Source organism: Nomascus leucogenys, chromosome 6 (genome assembly GCF_006542625.1).
Source record: "Nomascus leucogenys isolate Asia chromosome 6, Asia_NLE_v1, whole genome shotgun sequence".
NCBI classification, from domain to species: Eukaryota; Metazoa; Chordata; class Mammalia; order Primates; family Hylobatidae; genus Nomascus; species Nomascus leucogenys.
The window spans coordinates 35,885,385-35,906,923 of NC_044386.1; the positions used below are offsets into that span (position 1 = coordinate 35,885,385).

The 21,539-nt window shown below is 36.0% G+C and overlaps 1 protein-coding gene and 1 pseudogene across 5 annotated transcripts in view; one reads left to right on the forward strand and one right to left on the reverse strand.

Moving 5' to 3' along the window:
- RICTOR (RPTOR independent companion of MTOR complex 2) overlaps nt 1-21,539 on the reverse strand; it is a 135,055-nt gene that overhangs the window by 65,586 nt on the left and 47,930 nt on the right. For all 5 annotated transcript variants that reach the window (XM_030814009.1, XM_030814008.1, XM_030814007.1 and 2 more), the window contains exon 3: nt 17,094-17,191. In XM_030814009.1, coding sequence (XP_030669869.1) covers nt 17,094-17,191 — 98 coding nt within the window. The remainder of the gene's footprint in view (nt 1-17,093; nt 17,192-21,539) is intronic.
- On the forward strand, nt 18,181-19,281 carry LOC115835449 (annotated as a pseudogene).

The following is a 21,539-nucleotide window of genomic DNA, read 5'->3' on the forward strand; positions in this document are numbered from 1 at the left end:
CATTTCACTTTACAATTGTTTTTTCTATCTTTTAAAAACTATACCGTATTACTGTTATTGGGTTTTAACAGTATTTAGTCAGTATCAGTTTATATTTATTCACATATTTACCCTTTTTATTATTCATCATTTTGATGGTTCCTTAAGGGGTATCTTCCTTTTACCTGAAGAACTCTGTTGTTGCTGTTGACTTGTTTTGTTAGCGTTTTAATTTTAGACCAGGTTGCTGGTAATGATTTTCTTGGTGTTTATTTCTCTGGAAATAATTTTTTTTTTTTACATTGAAGTTTGAAGAATATTTTGCTGGATATTTAGAAGTTTAGGTTAGCTGCTATTTTCCTCCAACAGTTTCAAGATGGCAGTTTCAAGATGGCGTCCATTGTTTCGGTTGTGAAGTCTGCCATCAGTGTTATTGTTGACTCTTTTGAAAGTCATGTCATTTATTTCTCAAACTCTTTTTTTTTTGGGACGGAGTCTCACTCTGTCACCCAGGTTGGAGTGCAGTGGTGTGATCTGAGATCACTGCAACCTCTGTCTCCCGGGTTCAAGCGATTCTCCTGCCTCAGCCTTCCGAGTAGCTGGGATTACAGGTGCCTGCCACCACGCCCGGCTAATTTTTGTATTTTTAGTACAGACGGCGTTTCACCATATTGGCCAGGCTGGTCTCTAACTCCTGACCTTAGGTGATCCGCCTGCCTAAGCCTCCCAAAGTGCTGGGATTACAGGCGTGAGCCACCGCACTCGGCCTCTCAGACTTTTTTTTTTTTTTTTTGAGACGGAGTTTCACTCTTGTTGCCCAGACTGGAGTGCAATGGTGCAATCTCGGCTCACCGCAACCTCTGCCTCCCACGTTCAAGCAATTCCCCTGCTTCATTCAGCCTCCCTAGTAGCTGGGATTACAGGCATGTGCCACCACGCCCAGCTAATTTTGTATTTTTAGTAGAGACAGGGTTTCTCCATGTTGGGTCAGGCTGGTCTCAAACTCCCGACCTCAGGTGATCTGCCCGCCTTGGCTTCCCAAAGTGCTGAGATTATGGGCATAAGCCACAGCACCCAGCCTCTCAGACTCTTTTAAAGACATCTTTCCTTATCTTTGGTTTCCAGCAATCTTATTACAATGTTTCTAGGTGTGGTTTCCTTTGTAGCTATCCTGCTTAGGGTAAACAAAACTTCTTAAATCTCTGGGTTGATCTATTTCTGCAGTTTTGAAAAATTCTATACAATATATTTTCAAAACTACTTCTGTCCAAACTCTCCTTCTGGTAATTCAATTAAATGTATGCCAGATCTTCTCATGTGTGTCACCAATCTGTAAATCCTCTTTTTTTTTCCATTTTATCTCAATGCTTCAGTTGAATATTTATTTCTATAACCTGTCTTCTGATGTGTCTAATCTTCTATTACATGTATCTAATGAGTTTTTACATTTAGATACTGTATTATTCCCTTCTTTAATTTCCATTTAATCCTTTTAGCCATTCCAACGTGCTAATGAAATTCTTCATTTCACATCAATTTTCTCCATACATCCTCTACGTTCATAACACAGTTGTTACTGAAAGTAGGTTTCATCTAATAAACCTGAATGATGTGGATCATCTCTGGATCTGTTATTAACTGTTTTCCTTTTTGTTCTAGTCATGTAATCCTGTCCTTTGGTAGCTCTTTAGTCTTTGATTGTATATAAAAACTTGCAAAGATTTGATGGTGTTATCTGTCTCCACAGAAGGTTCAGCCTTCTTTCTGTTAAGCCACTAGATGGTGTTGAGTCCACGTTAGGTGGTTGCCCTGGTAAGACCAGGCCTACCTCTGCTTTTTCCTTGCCACCTGAAGTTTCAACTGAAAGCTTATTGTTAAGAAACCTAGTCCAAGGCGGATGAAAAATTTAATTTTTGTCCTGCAAACTCCATTCCTGATTTTCAAAGGTTTTCTACTTAGGTTTTAAGTTTCTCATCCCAGGTAGCCCCAGGATTAAACAACTGAACTGAGGGGAGAATCTCCTCATGCTTGATGCACCTAGGACTCCACCAAAACCTTTGTGCTGTTTTTTGTCTTTCGGCAACAGTATTTCTGGGCCTAATGCCTGAATCCTGTTTCCTGCCCACACTTAACATCAGCAAGTGTACCCTGGGAAAAAGTTGTTGAAGCAGCTTACTTGTACAAGATTCTCCCTTTTCTGAAAGGTTGGCATCTGCACATATTGTTGCCCGAGCAGCTGCCTGCTGCCTTCAAACAGGTTTTCCTAGTTTTCATTGACAGCTGCGGTCTAATACTAGCTTTATGGATCCCACCTGGATGAATATATGCCAGTTTAATCTAGGCATGAGTTTGGAGAATTGACTTTTACCTAAAAGTTATGTATAATGTCCTTAATTGATTTATTGGGGCTAACTGAAATGGATTAAAGAGAAGATAAATCATTTATTTAACACGGAAGACCAAGAAGGATCTCCAAAGTGCTAATACTCTTTCTCAGTGTGAAGTTATAAACATTGTAACCATACAGTATAAAGCAACCAAAGTGATCAACATATCACATCACATCTATGAGAAGAATGGACCCTAAGAAAAAGTTGATAAAAGTTCACTACCCTATTGGTAGGATAACTGTAAAAATTTCCTGTCCATTTTTTTCTTTAGAGGAAAAAAGGGGAGGGAAGGGGAAGGGAGAGAAGAGTAGGGGAGGGGAGGGGGTCCCAAAAAGAATAGGGTAGGAGACAGGACTAGAATAGCTGCTATCAGATATTGCAACACTGCTGATATTACAATACTGGTATTCCTTAAAATTCTGATATGACGAACAAAGAGACCTCAGACTTTCAAAGAGTATAATGTTTTTCTTTTGTTTTTACTGTCTTGTACAGTGTTGCAAGTAGTTACAAATTTAAGAGAATGCGTTTTTATACATACATATTTAAAATAACATAAAATTTTCTAAGTTTTGAGATAAAACTTCCATACCTCTAAAAAACCAACCATATACCTAAAATTAAAAGTGACATAATATGTTAGTAAAAAATATTTGCAACAAATATGGTAAGAAAAAGGTTAAGGCACTGTATGTAGTCTGCTAGGGCTACTATAACATATATCACAGACTGGGTGGCTTAAACAACAGAAATTTACTTTTTCGAGGCCAGAAATCTAAGATCAAGGTGTTGGCAGGGTTGTTTTTTTAAAGTCTCTCTCCTTGCCTTACATATGGCTATTTTCTATATCTTCCTATGTGTGTGTCTGTCTCCTAATCTACACTTTTTATAAGAGATTATATTAGATCAGGCCCACCCACCCATATGACCACATTTTTCCTTAATTATCTTTTTCAAAGGCCCTATCTCCAAATACAGTCACATTCTGAGGTATTGGAAGTTAGAAATTCAACATACGAATTTTGACGAGACACAATTCAGCTCACAGCATTCCATCCTCACCTAGCAAACTAATACAGATCCTTATAATGTAAAAGGTTGAAACAAATTGAGGAAAAACTTCTCAGGACCCCAAAGAAGAACAGGCAAAGAAAATGTACAAGGAATTTACTGAATAAATATAATTGACAAATAAATATGACATATATTCATTTTTCCTAAAACTGAAATCAAATGAATTGCAAAGTTCTACTTACAACTCACAAAAATGGCAAAATATTGTTTTAAATATTATTGTATATTATTTTATTATTGTAAATATTTCAAAAAAGTTTTAAATATTGTATATTACTATAATAGTTTTTAAATATACTGCAACATATTATTTTAAATATTATATACTGTTAATGGAATTGAAAACTGAAAATATTTTATAATATAAATTGGAAAAATGCACTAGGATCAAGATCCACTTTTGGGGATTTATGTATTTTAAATTATTTTACTAATATAAAGTAGGTTCAAGTACAAGATGCTTATGACATTATTTACAACATTAAAGAAATGGGAATAAAATGTTTATAAAGGAGGAACTTTATGAGGCCATTAAAATAATGTAATATACAATCATAAGAAAAAATGTGCAGAATCTATTGCTAAATAGGGGAAAAGATTCTGTAAGATATATTTCTTAAAAACACACTTTAAAAAAAAGGGTATACATCAAAATTTTAACACCAAAATTTTTTAACAATTCCTCTGCGTTTTTGTGTATTTTATAAATGTTCACAATTAAACATGTATCACACCATCTAGGAATAGTTTTATATATAGTATTGATGAATATACACAGAAGTAACAATTTCCAGGATTGTATCCCGAGCAGTGATTAAAATTTCTGTGTAAATAAATTCACATATATACTGGGAATAAGAAAGAAGATAGTAATACAATTCTAAATTTTGGATTATCAAAGAAATATTATACTTTCACTGTTAATCACTAAGAGTTCACATATAAATCTCAAAATATTATGAATAACTTTGATACAAATTTCTTGTGATGACTACCTTACTAGTTATCTCCTAATTTAAATAACCAAACCCTTAATCTTCTCAACCCTAGTAGTATTTCTGTAAATGAAAACAACTGAGGCTTAGAGAGGTTAATATGACTTCCTAAGGCCACAAAGGTAATTAAGGGTAAAGCTGGAAATGAGATCAAATCAGTTTGAGGCCAGAGTCCACTATGAAAAAATATTACTATAATTTTGTATTGAAATTATTTACACAGGGTTGGGGGTTAGGGAAAGTAAGAAACAATTAAATATTACCATCTTATTTCATTTCTCCAGCCTCAAATATGGCATCAAGAATCTGGAGAACTGCACCCTGGCTAAATATATACATAAAACAAATAAGAAAATTTAACTATTGTTTTCTCCAGAACTGCTAACTAAAAATATGCCATAAAAAAACTGCCCATTTCAAAGAATTAAAACATAAAAAACTGCACTTTCACTCCTTAAAACAATTTATTATTTTAAAGATTTCTCATGTATTTCAGAATACTAGCATTATCACTATGTGGTACCATACATGAATAAGAAAGAAAAATATGGTTAAGCTTACAGTGTTATGATTACTTCATCCTTGGGAATATTCAAATATATATAATATAGAAAAATTAAGGTTAGAATTTGTTTATATCAACATACAAGATATTATGCTTTTAAACTGGGAAAAATGTTACTTTCTTAAATTATAATTTACACATATCAACTCAACTGCTTAAAAAGGGAGTATTTCCATTCTTCTGCTACAGTAATAATGAATGCTAATAAAATGAAAGGTTGTAAAATTCTACAAATATACAAAGTCTTGTCCTTTAAAGGGTTGGTTTTTCCCCTCAGTGTGTACTTGACTCTCATTTCCTGCATTATATTTTTCATACTTGCCAGTCAACCTTGTAGAAAATTATAGATTCAGAGAACACAATTTTCAAATTATCTACCTTCTCAGACCAGAAAAATATATGACCATTTACCACTTAACATATCCTAGAGTTAGCAGTTTTAGTGAAAAAGTTAAACAAAATTCAAAGGTATTATAATCTTAAAAAACAAGCATGCACAATTTAAAAAGTGTTTAGAGGTGTATCATTTTCTGATTATTAATGTCAATGCATTTCAAATGCAAGAGAAGTTTTTGAGAAAGATGCTACATCAGCTGGAAACTGGAAAATCATAAATAACTAAAAAAAACAATTATGGCAGAAACACAGTATATTTGTTATTAATTAGTGTCTATTTTCCAAAGATAGTAAATGGAATTCAATAATGGTTAAATTTAACCATTTAACCATTCAATAATGGTTAAATGCTTTCAGGTTGTTTCCAGGATTGTAGAAGAGGGCTTTAATCAGTCTTAAATTAAAAACCTTTTGAATTAGAATTATCCCGAGCAGTGATTAAAATTTCTGTGTAAATAAATTCACATATATACTGGGAATAAGAAAGAAGATAGTAATAAAATTTTAAATTTTGGATTATCAAAGAAATATTATACTTTCACTGTTAATCACTAAGAGTTCACATATAAATCTCAAAATATTATGAATAACTTTGATACAAATTTCTTGTGATGACTACCTTACTAGTTATCTCCTAATTTAAATAACCAAACCCTAAAGTATACATTAAACTCTTTAGCTCTTTCTCTGTGATATGGTTTGGCTCTGTGTCCCCATCAAAATCTCACCTTGAATTCTAATAATCCCCACGTGTCAAGGGCAGGACCAAGTGGAGATAACTGAATCATGGGGGCAGTTTCCACCATGCTGTGCACATGAAAGTGAGTTCCGTCTATGACCATATCACCCTGAACATGCCCAATCTCGTCTGACAGTGAGTTCTCATGAGATCTGATGGTTTTATGAGAGGCTTCCCCCTTTGCTCGGCACTCGTTTCTCCCTCCTGCTGCCACGTGAAGAAGGATGTGTTTGATTCCCCTTCCGCCATGATTTTAAGTTCCCTGAGGTCTCCCCAGCCATGCAGAACTGTAAGTCAATTAAATCTCTTTCTTTTATAAATTATCCAATCTCGGGCAGTTCTTTACAGCACTGTGAGAACAGACTAACACAGTAAACTGGTACCACAGAGAGTGGGGCACTGCTGTAAAGATACACGACATGTGGAACTGACTTTGGAACTGGGTAACAGGCAGAGGCCGGAACAGTTTAGAGGGCTCAGAAGACAGAGGAAAATGTGGGAAAGCTTGGAACATCCTATAGACCTGTTGAATGGCTTTGACCAAATTGCTGTTAGTGATATGGACAATGAAGTCCAGGCTAAGATGGTCTGAGATGGAGATGGGGAACTTGTTGGGAACTGGAATAAAGGTGATTCTTGCTATGCTTTAACAAAGAGACTGACAGCATTTTGCCACTGCACTAGAGATCTGTGGAACTTTGAACTTGAGAGAAATGATTTAGGGTATCTGGTGGAAAAAATTTCTAAGCAGCAAAGCATTCAAGAGGTGACTTGGGTGCTCTTTAAAACACTGTTTTATGCATTCACAAAGATACAATCTGGAATTGGAACTTATGTTTAAAAGTGAAGCAGAGCATAAAAGTTTGGAAAATTTGCAGCCTGATGATGCAACAGAAAAGAAAAACCCATTTTCTGAGGAGAAATTCAAGCTGGCCACAGAAATTTGCATAAGTAACAAGGATCTGAATGTTAATCACCAAGACAATAGGGAAAAATGTCTCCAAGGCATGTCAGAGATCTTCATGGCAGCCCCTCCCATCACAGGCCCAGAGGCCTAGGAGGAAAAAGTGGTTTCCTGGTCAGGGCCCAGGGACTTGCTGCTTTGTGTAGTCTTCAGTGCCCTGTATCCCAGTCATGGCTAAAAGGGGCCAACACCAAGCTCAGGCCGTTGCTTCGGATGGTGCAAGCCCCAAGCCTTGGCGATTTACACATGGTGTTGGGCCTGTGGGTGCACAGAAGTCAAGAATTGAGGTTTGGGAACCTCCATCTAGATTTCAGACGGTGTATGAAAATGCTTGCATGTCCAGGCAGAAGTTTGCTGCAGGGGTGTAGCTCTCATGGAGAACTTCTGCTAGGACACTGTGGAAGGGAAATGTGGGGTTGGAGCCCCCACACAGAGTCCCCACTGGGGTACTGCCTAGTGGAGCTGTGAGAAGAGGACCACTATCCTCCAGACCCCAGAATGGGAGATCCACCAACAGCTTGCACTGTGTGCCTGGAAAAGCCACAAGCACTCAATTCCAGCCCATAAAAGCAGTCAGGAGGGGGTGCTGTATCCTGCAAAGCCACAGAGGTGGAGCTGCCCAAGGCTGTGGGAGCTCACTTCTTGCATCAGCGTGACCTGGATGTGAGACATGGAGTCAAAGAAGACCATTTTGGAACTTGAAGGTTTAATGACTGCCCTATTGGGTTTTGGACTTGCATGGGGCCTGTAGCTCTTTTGTTTTGGCCAATTTCTCCCCTTTGGAATGGGGGTATTTACCGAATGCCTGTACCCTCATTGTATCTAGGAAGTAACTAACTTGCTTTTGATTTTACAGGCTCATAGGCGGAAGGGACTTGCTTTGTCTCCAATGAAACTTTGGACTTGGACTTTTGGGTTAATGCTGGAAAGAGTTAAAGACTTTGGGGGACTGTTGAAAGGGCATGTATGTGTTTTGAAACATGAGGACATGAGATTTGGGAGGGGCCAGGGCAGAATTATAAGGTTTGGCTCTGTGTCCCCACCCATATCTCACCTTGAATTGTAATAATCCCCATGTGTCAAGGGTGGGACCACATGAAAATACGTGAATCATGGGGGTGATTTCCTCCATGCTGTTCTCGTGATAGTAAGTTCTCATGAGATCTGAGAGAACTCACTATCTCCGCTTTTATAAGGGACTTCCTTCCCCCTTACAAAGTCCTCTGAGAGAACTATCAGTGGTTTTATAAGGAGCTTCCTTCCCCCTTCACTCAGCACTCATTTATCTCTCCTGCCGCCATATGAAGAAGGACATGTTTGCTTCCCTTTCCACCATGATTCTAAGTTTCCTTGGGTGTCCCCCCGCAGCCCTGCGGAACTGTGAGTCAATTAAACATCTTTCCTTTATAAATTACCCAGTCTCGGGCAGTTCTTTGCAGCAGTATGAGAATGGACTAACATACTATGAAAGACAAAAGAAGAAATAGAAGAACACAGAGTGAGTTAAAACATGGACATCCTGCAAAGCCTCTACTAATAATCAAGTTGCTAATTAATCTTCAACCATTAGGTAACAGTTTCATCACTACTATTTTTGCCATTACTGGTGACATCCTATCTCCTGTATTAATGTAAGTCATTAAAATGTAATTCTGTCTACCCTATTATATAGGCTTGTTATTATGTATTAAGAACAAATCATTGACTATGTTTAGAAATTGTTAAAGACTTTACAAAATGTAAGAATTAGCGTTAACAGTCACATAAAATGCTAAATTATTAGACACCACACTTTTCATTGGGTTTGGCACTCCCCATGCCATCCATGCATTTTTTTTAATTGGCTATCGGTCACAACGCTTAGCTAAACCTGACCAAATGACATCAGAGTTCATATACAAAGATGCTAAGAGAGGGTTACTCTCTGCTTTTCAAGACCAGAAGTATTAAGGATGATGTATTTTATCTTAGTCCCATGGAAAGTGTTTATCTGAGAATGAAGACAACCTGAAAGAAAACAGGAATGAAAAATAGAGTGGCAGCATGTAATTGACAGTGTCTCAACCCCTGGGTTGTTTTGTCTGAAATTAGGATCCAACATTTGATATTCCTAATTATGTACACAAATAACTTCTTTATATTTTAGCTAAGATGAATTACGTTTGTTGAATTTATTACTTATAAACAAGTTAAACATTCAGTATCTTAAGTCCACAATTATTTTACGAGTATAACATGTTAAACTTAACATTTTTATATAAGCAAAACAAATACTATTCTACAAATCTTATTTTAAGACGGGTTAAAGATTTTGATAATGTCACTGGTTTGCCTATTAAAATCCAGGTCCATCATCAGTGAATCAGTTATTTCTTATAATAAATCTACATGACTTTCTTATACAAATACTAAAATATTCAAAAAGGGCTATAAACAATTATATTCTGTCAAAGTTAGAACTGTAAATTATCTCCAAGTACTAAAAATTTGTCTGTTTATTAAAATGATCAAGTTTTAAAAAATGTAATGACTAGTTAAAACTAGGTAGTTCTAAATGCTACTCCCATTTTACTTGTATTACTCTGAAGGTTAAATAGTTCTTCTAAATAAGCAAAAGAAATAACCTTAATTTTAAAAAATGTTATCTCACATACTAGAATTCCATGGCACAGTCTTTTACATGGCAATTTAGACACAAACACACACACACAGAGCTACAAAAAAAGTAGATTGATATGTATAGAAAAGGAAAGCATGCTATGATATATTGGGATGTGGAAAGCAGCAAACTGCAAGTCAATATACATATACATACAAAGATATATATACACACATACACATTTATATACACATATATATCACGCTCTCATTTAAAAAATACCTTTTTGCATATACATCTATAGTCATGCACTGCATAACCACTTTTCAGTCAATGATGGATCACGTGTAGAATTGTAGTCCCATAAGATTATAATACTATATTTTTACTGTATCTTTTCTATGTTTAGACACTTACCATTGTGTTAAAACTACCTACAGTATTTAGTACAGTAATATGCTGTACATGTTCATAGCCTAAGAGCAACAGACTATACCACATAGCCTGGATATGTAGTACACTACACCATCAAGGATTGCCTAAGTATACTCTATGATGTTCACAAAATGATGAAATCACCTAACGATGCATTCCTTGAACACATCCTGTGTAATAATGGTAAGTAAATGACGTATAACTGTATAATGGCAAATAAACTGAGCACGATAGTAAACACTTCATTTTGTTTTGCTCATTTAAATCTCACAATTCCCAAGAAAATACACACACACATTTATATTTATAATTATACCAGAAAAGGATACTTTCTAGTGGTTACCTCTGGAGAGTGGTATTTCTGTCAGAACAGGGAGGTGGGTGGGAAGGGTATGAAAGGGAAGAATTTTACTTTTTATCATATATTCTTCTGTACCATTTAAATTTTTTTATACTTAGCTTATACCTTAAAGTTTTTAAAAAGCAGAACAAAATAAATATTCTTTTAAAGCTTCTTTTAATATAAATATATGAGATTAAATATAGGAAAAGAGAACTTTTAAGATATAAAAGAGCTGAAATATTTTCATCTTTAAAAAGCAGGTCTTTAGATTATGAGCATGTTGTCAGTTATAAAAATAGAATATTAAGATTATATTCATCAGCAGTCTGTTATACACATTACTTTATCCAGTGAGATGATGTCAGAAGGCAAGAATGGGTGTGTGACATTCACATGGTTAAAGGATCACATCACTAGCTCCCTTTCTTTATACCTTAAAAGGAAGTTTAGTTTTGAAGCTGAAGTTCACCCTATACAACATTTTAATGTCACTGTTCTAGTAAGACAACTTAATCCTAACAGGCTTATACTTAATAACAAAACAAATGCCAGTAAAAACAAAAACTCATATTTAAAATGCATTATCTTCCCAAACTAATATAATACCATTAATTAAACACATATTATGGGACACGCTTTTGAGTAGAGAGGGATATGAAGGTGGAAAAATAAATACTACGTATTTTTTTGTGTTTGAGAAACTCAGTTTAATAACAGAGCAACCCACAATAAATAATAAAATAGATAAAATTTAGTAGGCATATCTATCAACTAATGGAAACACAGAAGAGGGTGGCAAACAAACTCCACTGGTCCTGGCATCATAATTATTTTTCTTATTTTCTTATTCTATAGAGCTATTCCTAGAAATTTCTGAGAATTCCTAAATTTTATTCAATAAGCAAATGAATGAATTTACAGGTTTTATAGGAATGCTAGTTACCTAAATATTTATAAACCCAGGTCTCTAACAAATGGAATTCAAGACACAGTACAATTAAATTCAGTGTTTGTTTTGTGCTGCATATTTGAATAAATTTTATAATAAAATCTACACACACATTTACAGAAATGGTCCTTAATGGGGGGCAATTTTGTCTCCCAGGGAACATTTGGCAATATCTGGAGAGATTTCTGCTCGTCACAACTGGTTTGGGGCAGGGGTGCTACTGGCATCTAGTGGGTAGAGGCCAGGGGCAGTGCTGAACTCCCTAAAATACACACAGCAGCTTCTCAAAACAAATAATCATCTGGTTCAATTTGTTCGTAATGCCAGCATTGAAGAACCCTGATTTACAGTAATAGTTTACCAACTGACAACTCAAACTATTAAGCAGACTCACCATCTTACAGTCAGCTAAAAAACTAAAGAAGTGACAAAAAGAACAAAAAAACACAAAAACAAAACATGAGGTTGAATCAAGGCACTACCTATTATAGAGCACATATTATGTGTCAGGCACTAGACTGAGACCTTGCCTCTACAGAAAGCAAGATTACCTCTGAGTAAAGAAATCTGCCTAAGATTGCCCTGACAGTTAATCACAGTTGGGCTGCAAGTCTCCATCTGTTTGATCTAAAGCTCATGCTTTTCCCAGCACATCACTAAGCAGCCAAAATAGATTTTATCAAGTCCAAAGTTCATGGAGTTTATTCATGGGACAGCCCCTAAGATCCTGACTCAGGATGTACTCACTCTTAGAATAGACAAATTCTAGTAAGTTTGATAAATTTGGCTATCAGGATTTTAAAACCATAGCAACATAGCAAAGAAAGGGGCTTCTACAAAGCTTGCACCAAGGCCAGAGGGATATATGAAAATCATTTTAAAAAGGATATGGTAAAACAAAAAACAAATAAGATAAAAAGCACAAAAGTTTAGAGCCTTCATTACAGAGATATATCACTGCATACTCTACAGTGGTACAACGGAGAAAAGGAAGGAGGGGGGAACAGAGAAGGGAGGAAAGGGAACTGAGAAAAGAGGGAGGAAGAGAAAGGTGACAAGGAAGGGTGAAGAAAGAAGAGTGAGAAGATGAAGGGGGGAAAGAAAGAAGTAGAGAAGGGATGAGAAGGAGAAAGGGCAGAAGAGAGTGGGGGAGCACAAATCAAGAGAGAGAGAGGAGGTGGAGTGAATAACTTAGTGAAATACTGTGGGAGAAATTTAGACCAACAGAAAACAAGGAAACTGAAGAGAGAAGAAGAAAGAAAAAAAGGGAAACTAATCCTAATGCAAGAAAACCTGGGAACTAGGCAGAAATAAATGAAGAATGAGAAGGGAGAATAAGAGGTGTTCAACAGATTCCTAGAAATGAAGGCTTTTAAGCCACTCTTGTCCCAAAAAGCTGTGTATCTTCACTGTCCAATGTGGTTAGTAGCTACTAGTTGCAAGTGACTATGAGCACTGGAAATGTGGCTAATCTTAATTGAAACTTGTTGTAAGTATAAACTATAAACTTGCTTTCAAAACTTAAGTATGAAAAAATAGTAAAATAACATTTAATAATGTTTTATACTAATTACATCGAATGATGATGTTTTAGATATACTGGCTTAATAAAAATTAAAGTTAATGTCCTGTTTCTTTTTTTTTAGCATGGCTACTAGGAAATTTAAAATTACATATGTGGCTCACGTTATATTTCTATTATGCAACACTATTCTAGATTTTTAAGATTGCTGTAGGACCCATGCCGGTAACAAAGTAAAATAACAGGAATTACTGCCGTTCTTAACCTCCATTCCCCACTTTCAGAATCATGTTGGCAAGAGATGTGGAACTATATTATCTAGCTGTGCAAACTTGGTTATAACAGTAATTACAATTGCAAACAGGACACAGACCTCTATTATAATTGTTTTTAACAGTTAAAACCAAGCAAGTGAGGCTTATTTGAATTGAGTGAAGATTGGTGAAATAAAACTATAAAATTTAATAAAAGACAATGAAACTAGAAGATGCATTTTGCAACCTTGGAACAATGTTGGGGTCTTAAAGATTTGACATTATCTCACCACCATGTTGAAGAAAAATGTCTGAAGATTTTCATTACATTCACTCACACTACAAAATACATGCCCATACTTTTGAAAGCCCGTTCTCCAGTACCTATTCAATGTTTTTAAAAGCTGTTTTTTTAAAAATTAACTTTCTCATCTCTCATATAAAATCATTTTCTCATCTCTTATATATTAAAAAACAACCAGAATATTTTAAAACTTCACTAAGGAAAAATAAATGCCTATGTACTCGCTTCTCTAGCTATAGAAAAAAACTCAACCTATATTTATTGCACAATACTACATAAAAAATTGTATTACATAGTGACTATATTCTCATCCCTTTCTATTTCTATGAAATAAAAATCAAATCCAAGTCACAGTTCAATTACTTAACAAAGAATATTTGGAAGGATTAAAACAGTGCTGCTCAAACTTGAATGTATACATACATTTACTTGAGACTCTTTTATTGAACTGTAGATCCTGATTTAGTAGGTCTGGGGTGGGGCTAAAATAGGCTATTTTCAAACAAGCTTCAAGGCAATACCAATACTGATGAACTGTGGATCATATTTTGAGTAGCAAGGGCTTAAAACATAAAACAATTCTTTCATTAAAAACAATTTATATTTAATATACTAAAAGGTGGGGGGAACGTTATCCCAAAGACCCATTCTGTTTTCTATTTTAGGGTATCTCCTAAAATAGCAGGCATTTTAGTGTTTGCATGAATTGGCTGTCCAGCATTACAAGGCTGAGAAACATACCAATCCACTCATCAAACTCAAGAATTCTGGTCTGCTATTAGAGATCAAGTCAGTATTTGTTTGGGAACAGGGCCCCCACAATTTGGGCTCTAATTTAGATCCAAATAACGGGGATACAACATCAGGAAAAGAGAAAGTTATAATATAGTTCTTTGGGCTTATGGCTATATTTATGAAATATGGCACACATATATAGTTACATACGATACTTACAAGCATACTTCATTTTATTGAGCTTCACTGCTTTTTACACATTGAAGGTTTGTGGCAAACCTGCTTCAAGCAAGTTCATTGGTACCATTTTTCCAAAAGCATGTGCTCACTTTGCGTGTCTGTCACATTTTGGCAATTCTTACAATACTAAACATGTTTTCATTATTATTATCCGTTAGGGTGATCTGTGATCAGTGATCCTCAATGTAACTATTATCATTGTTATGGGGCACCATGAACTGGACCCATATAGGACGATGAACTTAATAAATGTGTGTTCCAATTCCTCCACCAACTAGCTGTTCCTGTCTCTCCCTCTCTCCTTGGGCCTCCCTATTTCCTGAGACACAATACTTAGTAAAATTGGGCAAATTAATAACACTACAATGGCCTCTAAGTGTTCAAGTGAAAGGGAGAGTCAACCATCTCTCACTTTAAATCACAAGTTAGAGACTGAGCTTAGTGAAGAAAGTCCAGAAAGGCCTCTTGAGACAAACAGGTAGCCAAGTTGTGAATGCAAAGGAAAAGTTCTTGAAGAAAATTAAAAGTACTACTCCAATGAACACACATAATATGAAGGCAAAACAGCCTTACTGCTGATAGAAAGTTTTAGTGGTCCAGATAGAAGATTAAACTGGCTATCAACATTCCTTTAAACTAAAGCCTAATAGGGCCCCAACTCTCTTAAATGTTATGAAGGCTGAGAGAGGTGAGGAAGCTGCAGAAGAAAAGTGTGAATGGTTCATGAGGTTAAAGGAAAGAACCCATCTCCATAACATAAAATGGCCAGGCAAAGCAGTAAGTGCCAATACAGAAGCTGCAACAAGTTATCCAGCAGATACTGCTAAGATCACTGACCAAGGTTAGCTACACTAAACAACAGATTTTCAATGCAGATGAAACAATCTTCAACTGGAAGAAGATGCCATTGAGAACTTCCATAACTAGAGAGAAGTCAATGTCTGGCTTCAAAGCTTCAAAAGACAGGCTGACTCATGTCTGGGGCTAATTCAGCTCGTGACTTTAGATTGAACCCAATGATCATTTACTATTCTGAAAATCCTAGAGATCTTAAGAATTATGCTAAAACTGCTTTGTCTGTGCTTTACAAATGGAACAAGGCCTGGATGACAGCACATCTGTTTACAGCATCGTTTACTAAATATTTTAAACATACTGTTGAGAAAACAGTATTTGCTATTGCTCAGAAAAAAAAAGATTTCTTTCAAATTGTTACTGCTCATTGACAATGCACCTAGTCACCCAAGAGTTGATGGTTACAAGGAGATTAATGTTGTTTTCATGTTTGTTATCACAACATCCATTCTGCAGCCCATGAATCGGGGAATTGGGGAATAATTTTGATTTTCAAGTCTTATTTTAATGAAATACATTTTACGACACTACAGCCACCGTAGATAGTGATTCCTCTGATGGATCTGGGCAAAGCAAACTGAAAACCTTCTGGAAAGGATTCATCGTTCCAGATGCCATTAAGAACTTTCCTGATTCATGGAAGGAAATCAAAATCTCAACACTAACAGGAATTTGGAAGAAGTTTATTCCAATACTCATGGATGACTTTGAGGCGTTCAAGGTGTCAGTGGAGGGAGTCACTGCAGATGTGGAAGAAATAGCAAGAGAACTAGAATTAGAGGGGGAGCCTGAAGATGCAACTGAATTGCTGCAATCTCATGAAAAAGCTTTAATGGATAAGGAGTTCCCTCTTATGGATGAGCAAAAACAGGGTTTCATGAAATCTATTCCTGGTGAAGATGCTGTGAACACTGTTGAAATGACAACAAATAATTCAGAATATTACAGAAACTTAGTTGATATAGCAGTGGCAGGGTTTGAGAGGACTAACTCCAATTTTGAAAGAAAAAATGCTATCAAACAGCACCGCGTGCTACGGAGAAATCTTTCATGACAGGAAGAGTCAACGCAGCAAACTTCATTGCTGTCTTACTTAAAGAAATCGCTACAGTCACCTCAACCTTCAGCAACCACTACTCTGATAAGGCAGCAGCCACTGACATTGAGGCAAGTTCCTCCACCAACAAAAAAACCCCACAATTTGCTGAAGGCTCAGATGACTGTATTTTTTAATCAATATTTTTAAATTAAGGTACACACATTTTTTTAAACATAATACTATTGCACACTTAATGAACTACATTATAGTATAAACACAACTTTTTATATTCACTGGGAAACCAAAAAACTCATGACTTGCTTTATTACATTCACTTTATTGAGACACTTTATTGCAGTGGTTTAGAATCAAACCCACAATATCTCCAATGTATGCCTGTACCATATATTATCAAGTAAAATGAGTAGAAGGGAAAAGAAATACATCCTTATGTGAATAAAAGGTTGAATTGTAAATTTCTCGTGATTTTATTCTTTTCTGAACCTACCAAATTTTCTATAACAAAGATATAATTCTTCTATTACACAAATACATTTTTAAGATACACCGGACAAAATCCATGAGAAGCAGGAAAGAAAAGCATTAATGCTGAGTGAATACACAAGAATTTGTATTTAATGATGGTCAAGAAACATTTAGTAAGTGTGGTAAGGAACAAAGAATTTTAGATAATGATAAAAATTCAAGTTACTTACCTTAGTAAAGTTATTCAGATGGCCTAGCTTTCTCATATTTGATACTCCTTGCAATCTGGCCACATTTTGGAGAATCTCTCTTAAGTTATCAGAAGGCTCTAGAAGGAAAGACAAGACAATTTAACATAATTTTATGGGTATTTTCCTGCTCAAACACATAAAACATGCAGTATTAAAACTTCACAACTTTGGCTCTTGGTTTAAAGTCTTATCCTCCACCCCAAATCTATTAAATGACTTCAAAGTCTGTGAGGAATCCAATTAACTTCACATCTCTACTCCCCTGTACCCATGGTCCAGCTCTGTATCATTGCCTGGAATTACTCAACCACAAAATCTTAAATCTTGCCATTATTTGAATGTGTTCCCCCAAAGTTGTGTTGGAAACTTAACCACTAATGCAAAAGTGCTGAGAAGTGGGACCTTTAAGAGGTGATTAGGTTATGAAGGCTCTGCCCCCATGAATGGATTGTTAAGGAGGAAGTGGGTTAGCATGAGAGTGAGTTTGTTATAAAAGCTTTTGGCTCTCTCTTGCATGCACCACTCCCACCTTGCTTGTGCTCATGCTCTCACAAGCATCTCTTCCCTCACCCCACCTCCAGTGCTCTCTTGACCTTCCAGCATGGGATGACATGGCAAGAAGGCACTTACTAGATGAAGGCCCCTTGACCTCAGACTTCCCTGCCTCCAGAACTGTGAGAAATAAATCTCTGTATTTTATAAATCTCCCAGTCTCAGATACTCTGTTACAGCAGCATAAAACAGACTAAGAAAAATCTCAACATCACAACTTTCACTTGATAGCTGTTTGATAGCATGGCTACAATGTAGTAAAAGGGACCAAATATACTGTCCCTGTTCGAGTAAACCAAAAAATTAGATAAAATATATAGATGGTCTGTGACTTACAACGGTTAGACCTAATTTTTCAACTTTACATGGTGCCAAAGCAATACACATTTAGTAGCAACTATACTTCAAGAACCCATAAAACCATTGTTTTTCAGTATAGTACTCAATATATTACATGAAATAACAATATCTTAGTATAATATAGGCTTTGTGTTAGATAGTTTTGCCCAACTATAGGCTAATGTAAGTGTTCTGAGTATGTTTAAGGTAAGCTAGGCTAAACTAAGATGTTTGGTAGATTAGGTACATTAAATGCATTTTTGACTTAAGACATTTGCAACTTACAATGCATGTACTGGGACATAACCCCATCAGTGAGCTGTGGAACTTTAAGCTGCTTAATATATGTGTAACTGGAAACCCCAAAGGAAAGAAAGAATTGAGGGAACAGAGCAATTACTTGAAGAAATGATGGATAAAGGCCACCCAGCCTGCCCAGGCCCATTGCAAACATGGCTCTTGTCCCCTGCCAGGTGCTGCCAGTGGTGTTTCTGTCGTACTGCTCTATCTTGTGCAACTAGAAGGTCATCAAAATGCCCTTGCATCAGACCTATGGGGGGAGTTGGAAATTGCTGCTGTTCATTGTTCTGTGTTGCAGCTAAAGGCCTGGCTGCCCCAGAGCAGCACGTTCTGAACCATTCACTATTACCTGGTAGCTGGGGGACAGATGGAGGTGGGGTGCAGCCGGGTGGTGGACTATTTGGAGGGAGACACAAAACTGCTTCCAAGAAATGACATAGGAACATCTTAACTAACAAAAGCATCAGACAAACTTAACCATGAATGGCCTGAAACCCATTCACCCTCAAGATGCTATCCTGAGCACCCACTGTGGGATAAACTTGCTGCAACTGAAGGAAACAGTGTATTGTCTAGTAATTTGGAGCTTCATCTGGAAGGACCCAAATCCTCCTAAGAGAGAGAAAGTACCTAATAAAGTCTTACTTGCAAAAAAAGAAAAAAGTGATGGATGAAAAATTTCCAAATTTGATGAAAACAATAAACCAATAAAATGCTCAACAAGCCCCAATCACAAGAAACATGAAGAAAACTAGACCTAGGCAGATTATAATCAAATTGCTCAAAACCACTGATAGAGATAATCTTACAAGTAGCCAGATTAAAAAAAAAGAAGTTACATAGAGAAAAACAAAAACAAACAAACAAAAAGGATAACGGCAGATTTCTTATCCAAAACAGGACAAAACAGAAGACAGTAAAGCAACATCTTTAAAATAATGAAAGAAAAAATGCTTTAAAAAATACTTGCTTTACAAAAACAAGCCAAGAAAACTAGACCTAGGCAGATTATAATCAAATTGCTCAAAACCACTGACAGAGAAAATCTTAAAAGCCAGATTGAAAAAAAAAGAAGTTACATAAAGCAAAGCAAAAAAAAAAAAGATAACGGATTTCTTGTCCAAAACAGAAGACAATGAAGCAACATCTTTAGAGTAATGAAACAAATGCTTTAAAAATATACTTCACAAAAACAAGCCATGGGCCAGATATGGCCTTATAGGCAGTAGTTTGCCACCTTTGGAATAGACTGTCAACTTCTCCAGATGGCTATAAACTATTAAAATCTTCACCATCCTATTTGTTTTAAATAAAAACAAAAGCACAATTTTAAGAATACATTACCAAGTTTTTGATATTTTAGTTTAAGAGCCATTATGACTTCCTTTGAGATTTTTATCTGTTAACACCAACTCAAGGAACTGTTTTGAATTAGTGTTTTCCTCACCAAATGAAACTGTTTGCATTGTCCTGTTTTAAATTTAGCTTGCGTCTGCCTACCTTACTCCATTCTGTTATACTGGGTGTTGCCTATGACAACAAATGTGGTGTCAAGGCACTAAGTACACTACTTAGCTATTTCCAATTGCTTTGAAGTTGCTACATGCTGAGATCAATCATTTGATTTTCATGACAGATGAAATATTTTTAATGTAAATAAAATTCAATCTTAAGTGATTTAGCGTGGCAGTCCCCACCTTTTGGACACCAGGGACAGGTTCCGTGGAAAACAATTTTTCCATGGACCTGGGGTGGGGATGGTTTTGGGATGAAACTGTTTCACCTCAAATCATCAGGCATTAGATTCTCATAAGGAGGGTGCAACCTAGATCCCTCACATGTGCAGTTCACAATAGGGTTTGTGCTCCTATTAATAATCTAACGCTGCTGCTGATCTAACAGGAGGTGGAGCTCCGGCAGTAATGCTCACTCCCCTGCTGCTCACCGCCTGCTGTGCAGCCCGGTCCCTAGCAAACCACAGACCTGTACCAGTACAGGCTCAGGGGCTGGAGACTTCTGGTTTAGCATGTCTTTACACTTAGCGATTTTGGGGAGTTATTTTGAAAGTTGAATGATCCATCACTGAGTGAGACTGGATCTATTAAAAAGAATTACAAGGGGCCATGAACAGGTCACTGTATTTAGTAATATCTTTTCACTACTATAAATTGTACCTGTTTGAAAAGACTGTAGGAGAATAATTATAAGCAAGTCAATGGCATTAAGATGATTTAACTATATCTGAGAAGTTCATAAAAATTTTATAACAACCCTTTAGATAATTTAGGACCTATGGTAGTTTGCAAAGTCAGGGTTGAGGTTCATAGAAGCTAGTGTGAAACTCATCTAATGGAAATGTATAATCTAAACATTTTACTTCAGTTTATCATTAGCTTGTCAGGCACCAAACAGATTAACTCGTGACAATATAGTTACTGCTATCTAATGATCTAACAGGACTAATAGTTACGATGATTAGTCTGAAAAGATAGATTCCTTACAAAGGTTTGCAAATTTTTAAATACTGCCTATTTTCTGGGTACAAACTGATTGCAGACATTTTTTTTAAACCACAATCTTGTTACAAAGCAAAATCTCATACCTAAGTGTATTCATTCAACAAGTATTAACTGAATGGCTATTCTGATCAGGTACTGTTTTAAGTATATTCATTCAGTAAGTATTAACTGAATGGCTATTATGATCAGGTACTGTTTTAGGTACTGGAAATATAGCAATAAACAAGACAACTCCCTCTCTAATGTATCTAACATAGAAGTGGAAGAAAACTGATGACAACAACAACAAACTGCATGCACATAATTTAAAAACTGACAGGTGGTAATAACTCAACAATGAGTCAAATGTTTGCCTAATGAAGATGTTAACCTTCTTAACCCAAACCAAGATGAATCAGCCTTTCTCCTTTCTCCTTCCTTCTCCTCCTCAAAGCTTTCTCCTTTATATAATTACCAAGAACCTCCACCTCCCAGACAGTATTTGACTTCCAGATCAATTAAAATAGTATTAGGGCCATTTTAGACACTGAACTACTATCTAACAATCATGTGGTACAATGCTGCTCTGAGGAACTTTTTAACTTGAAATAACAGGTTAAAGTTTCCCTGGTAATAAAATGAGAAATCTCTGCTTTCTTCTTTACCTGCTAGACCAGGGACTGAAAAACATTTTCTGTAAGTATTTTGACTTTGTAGGCCATAAGTTTCCGTTGCA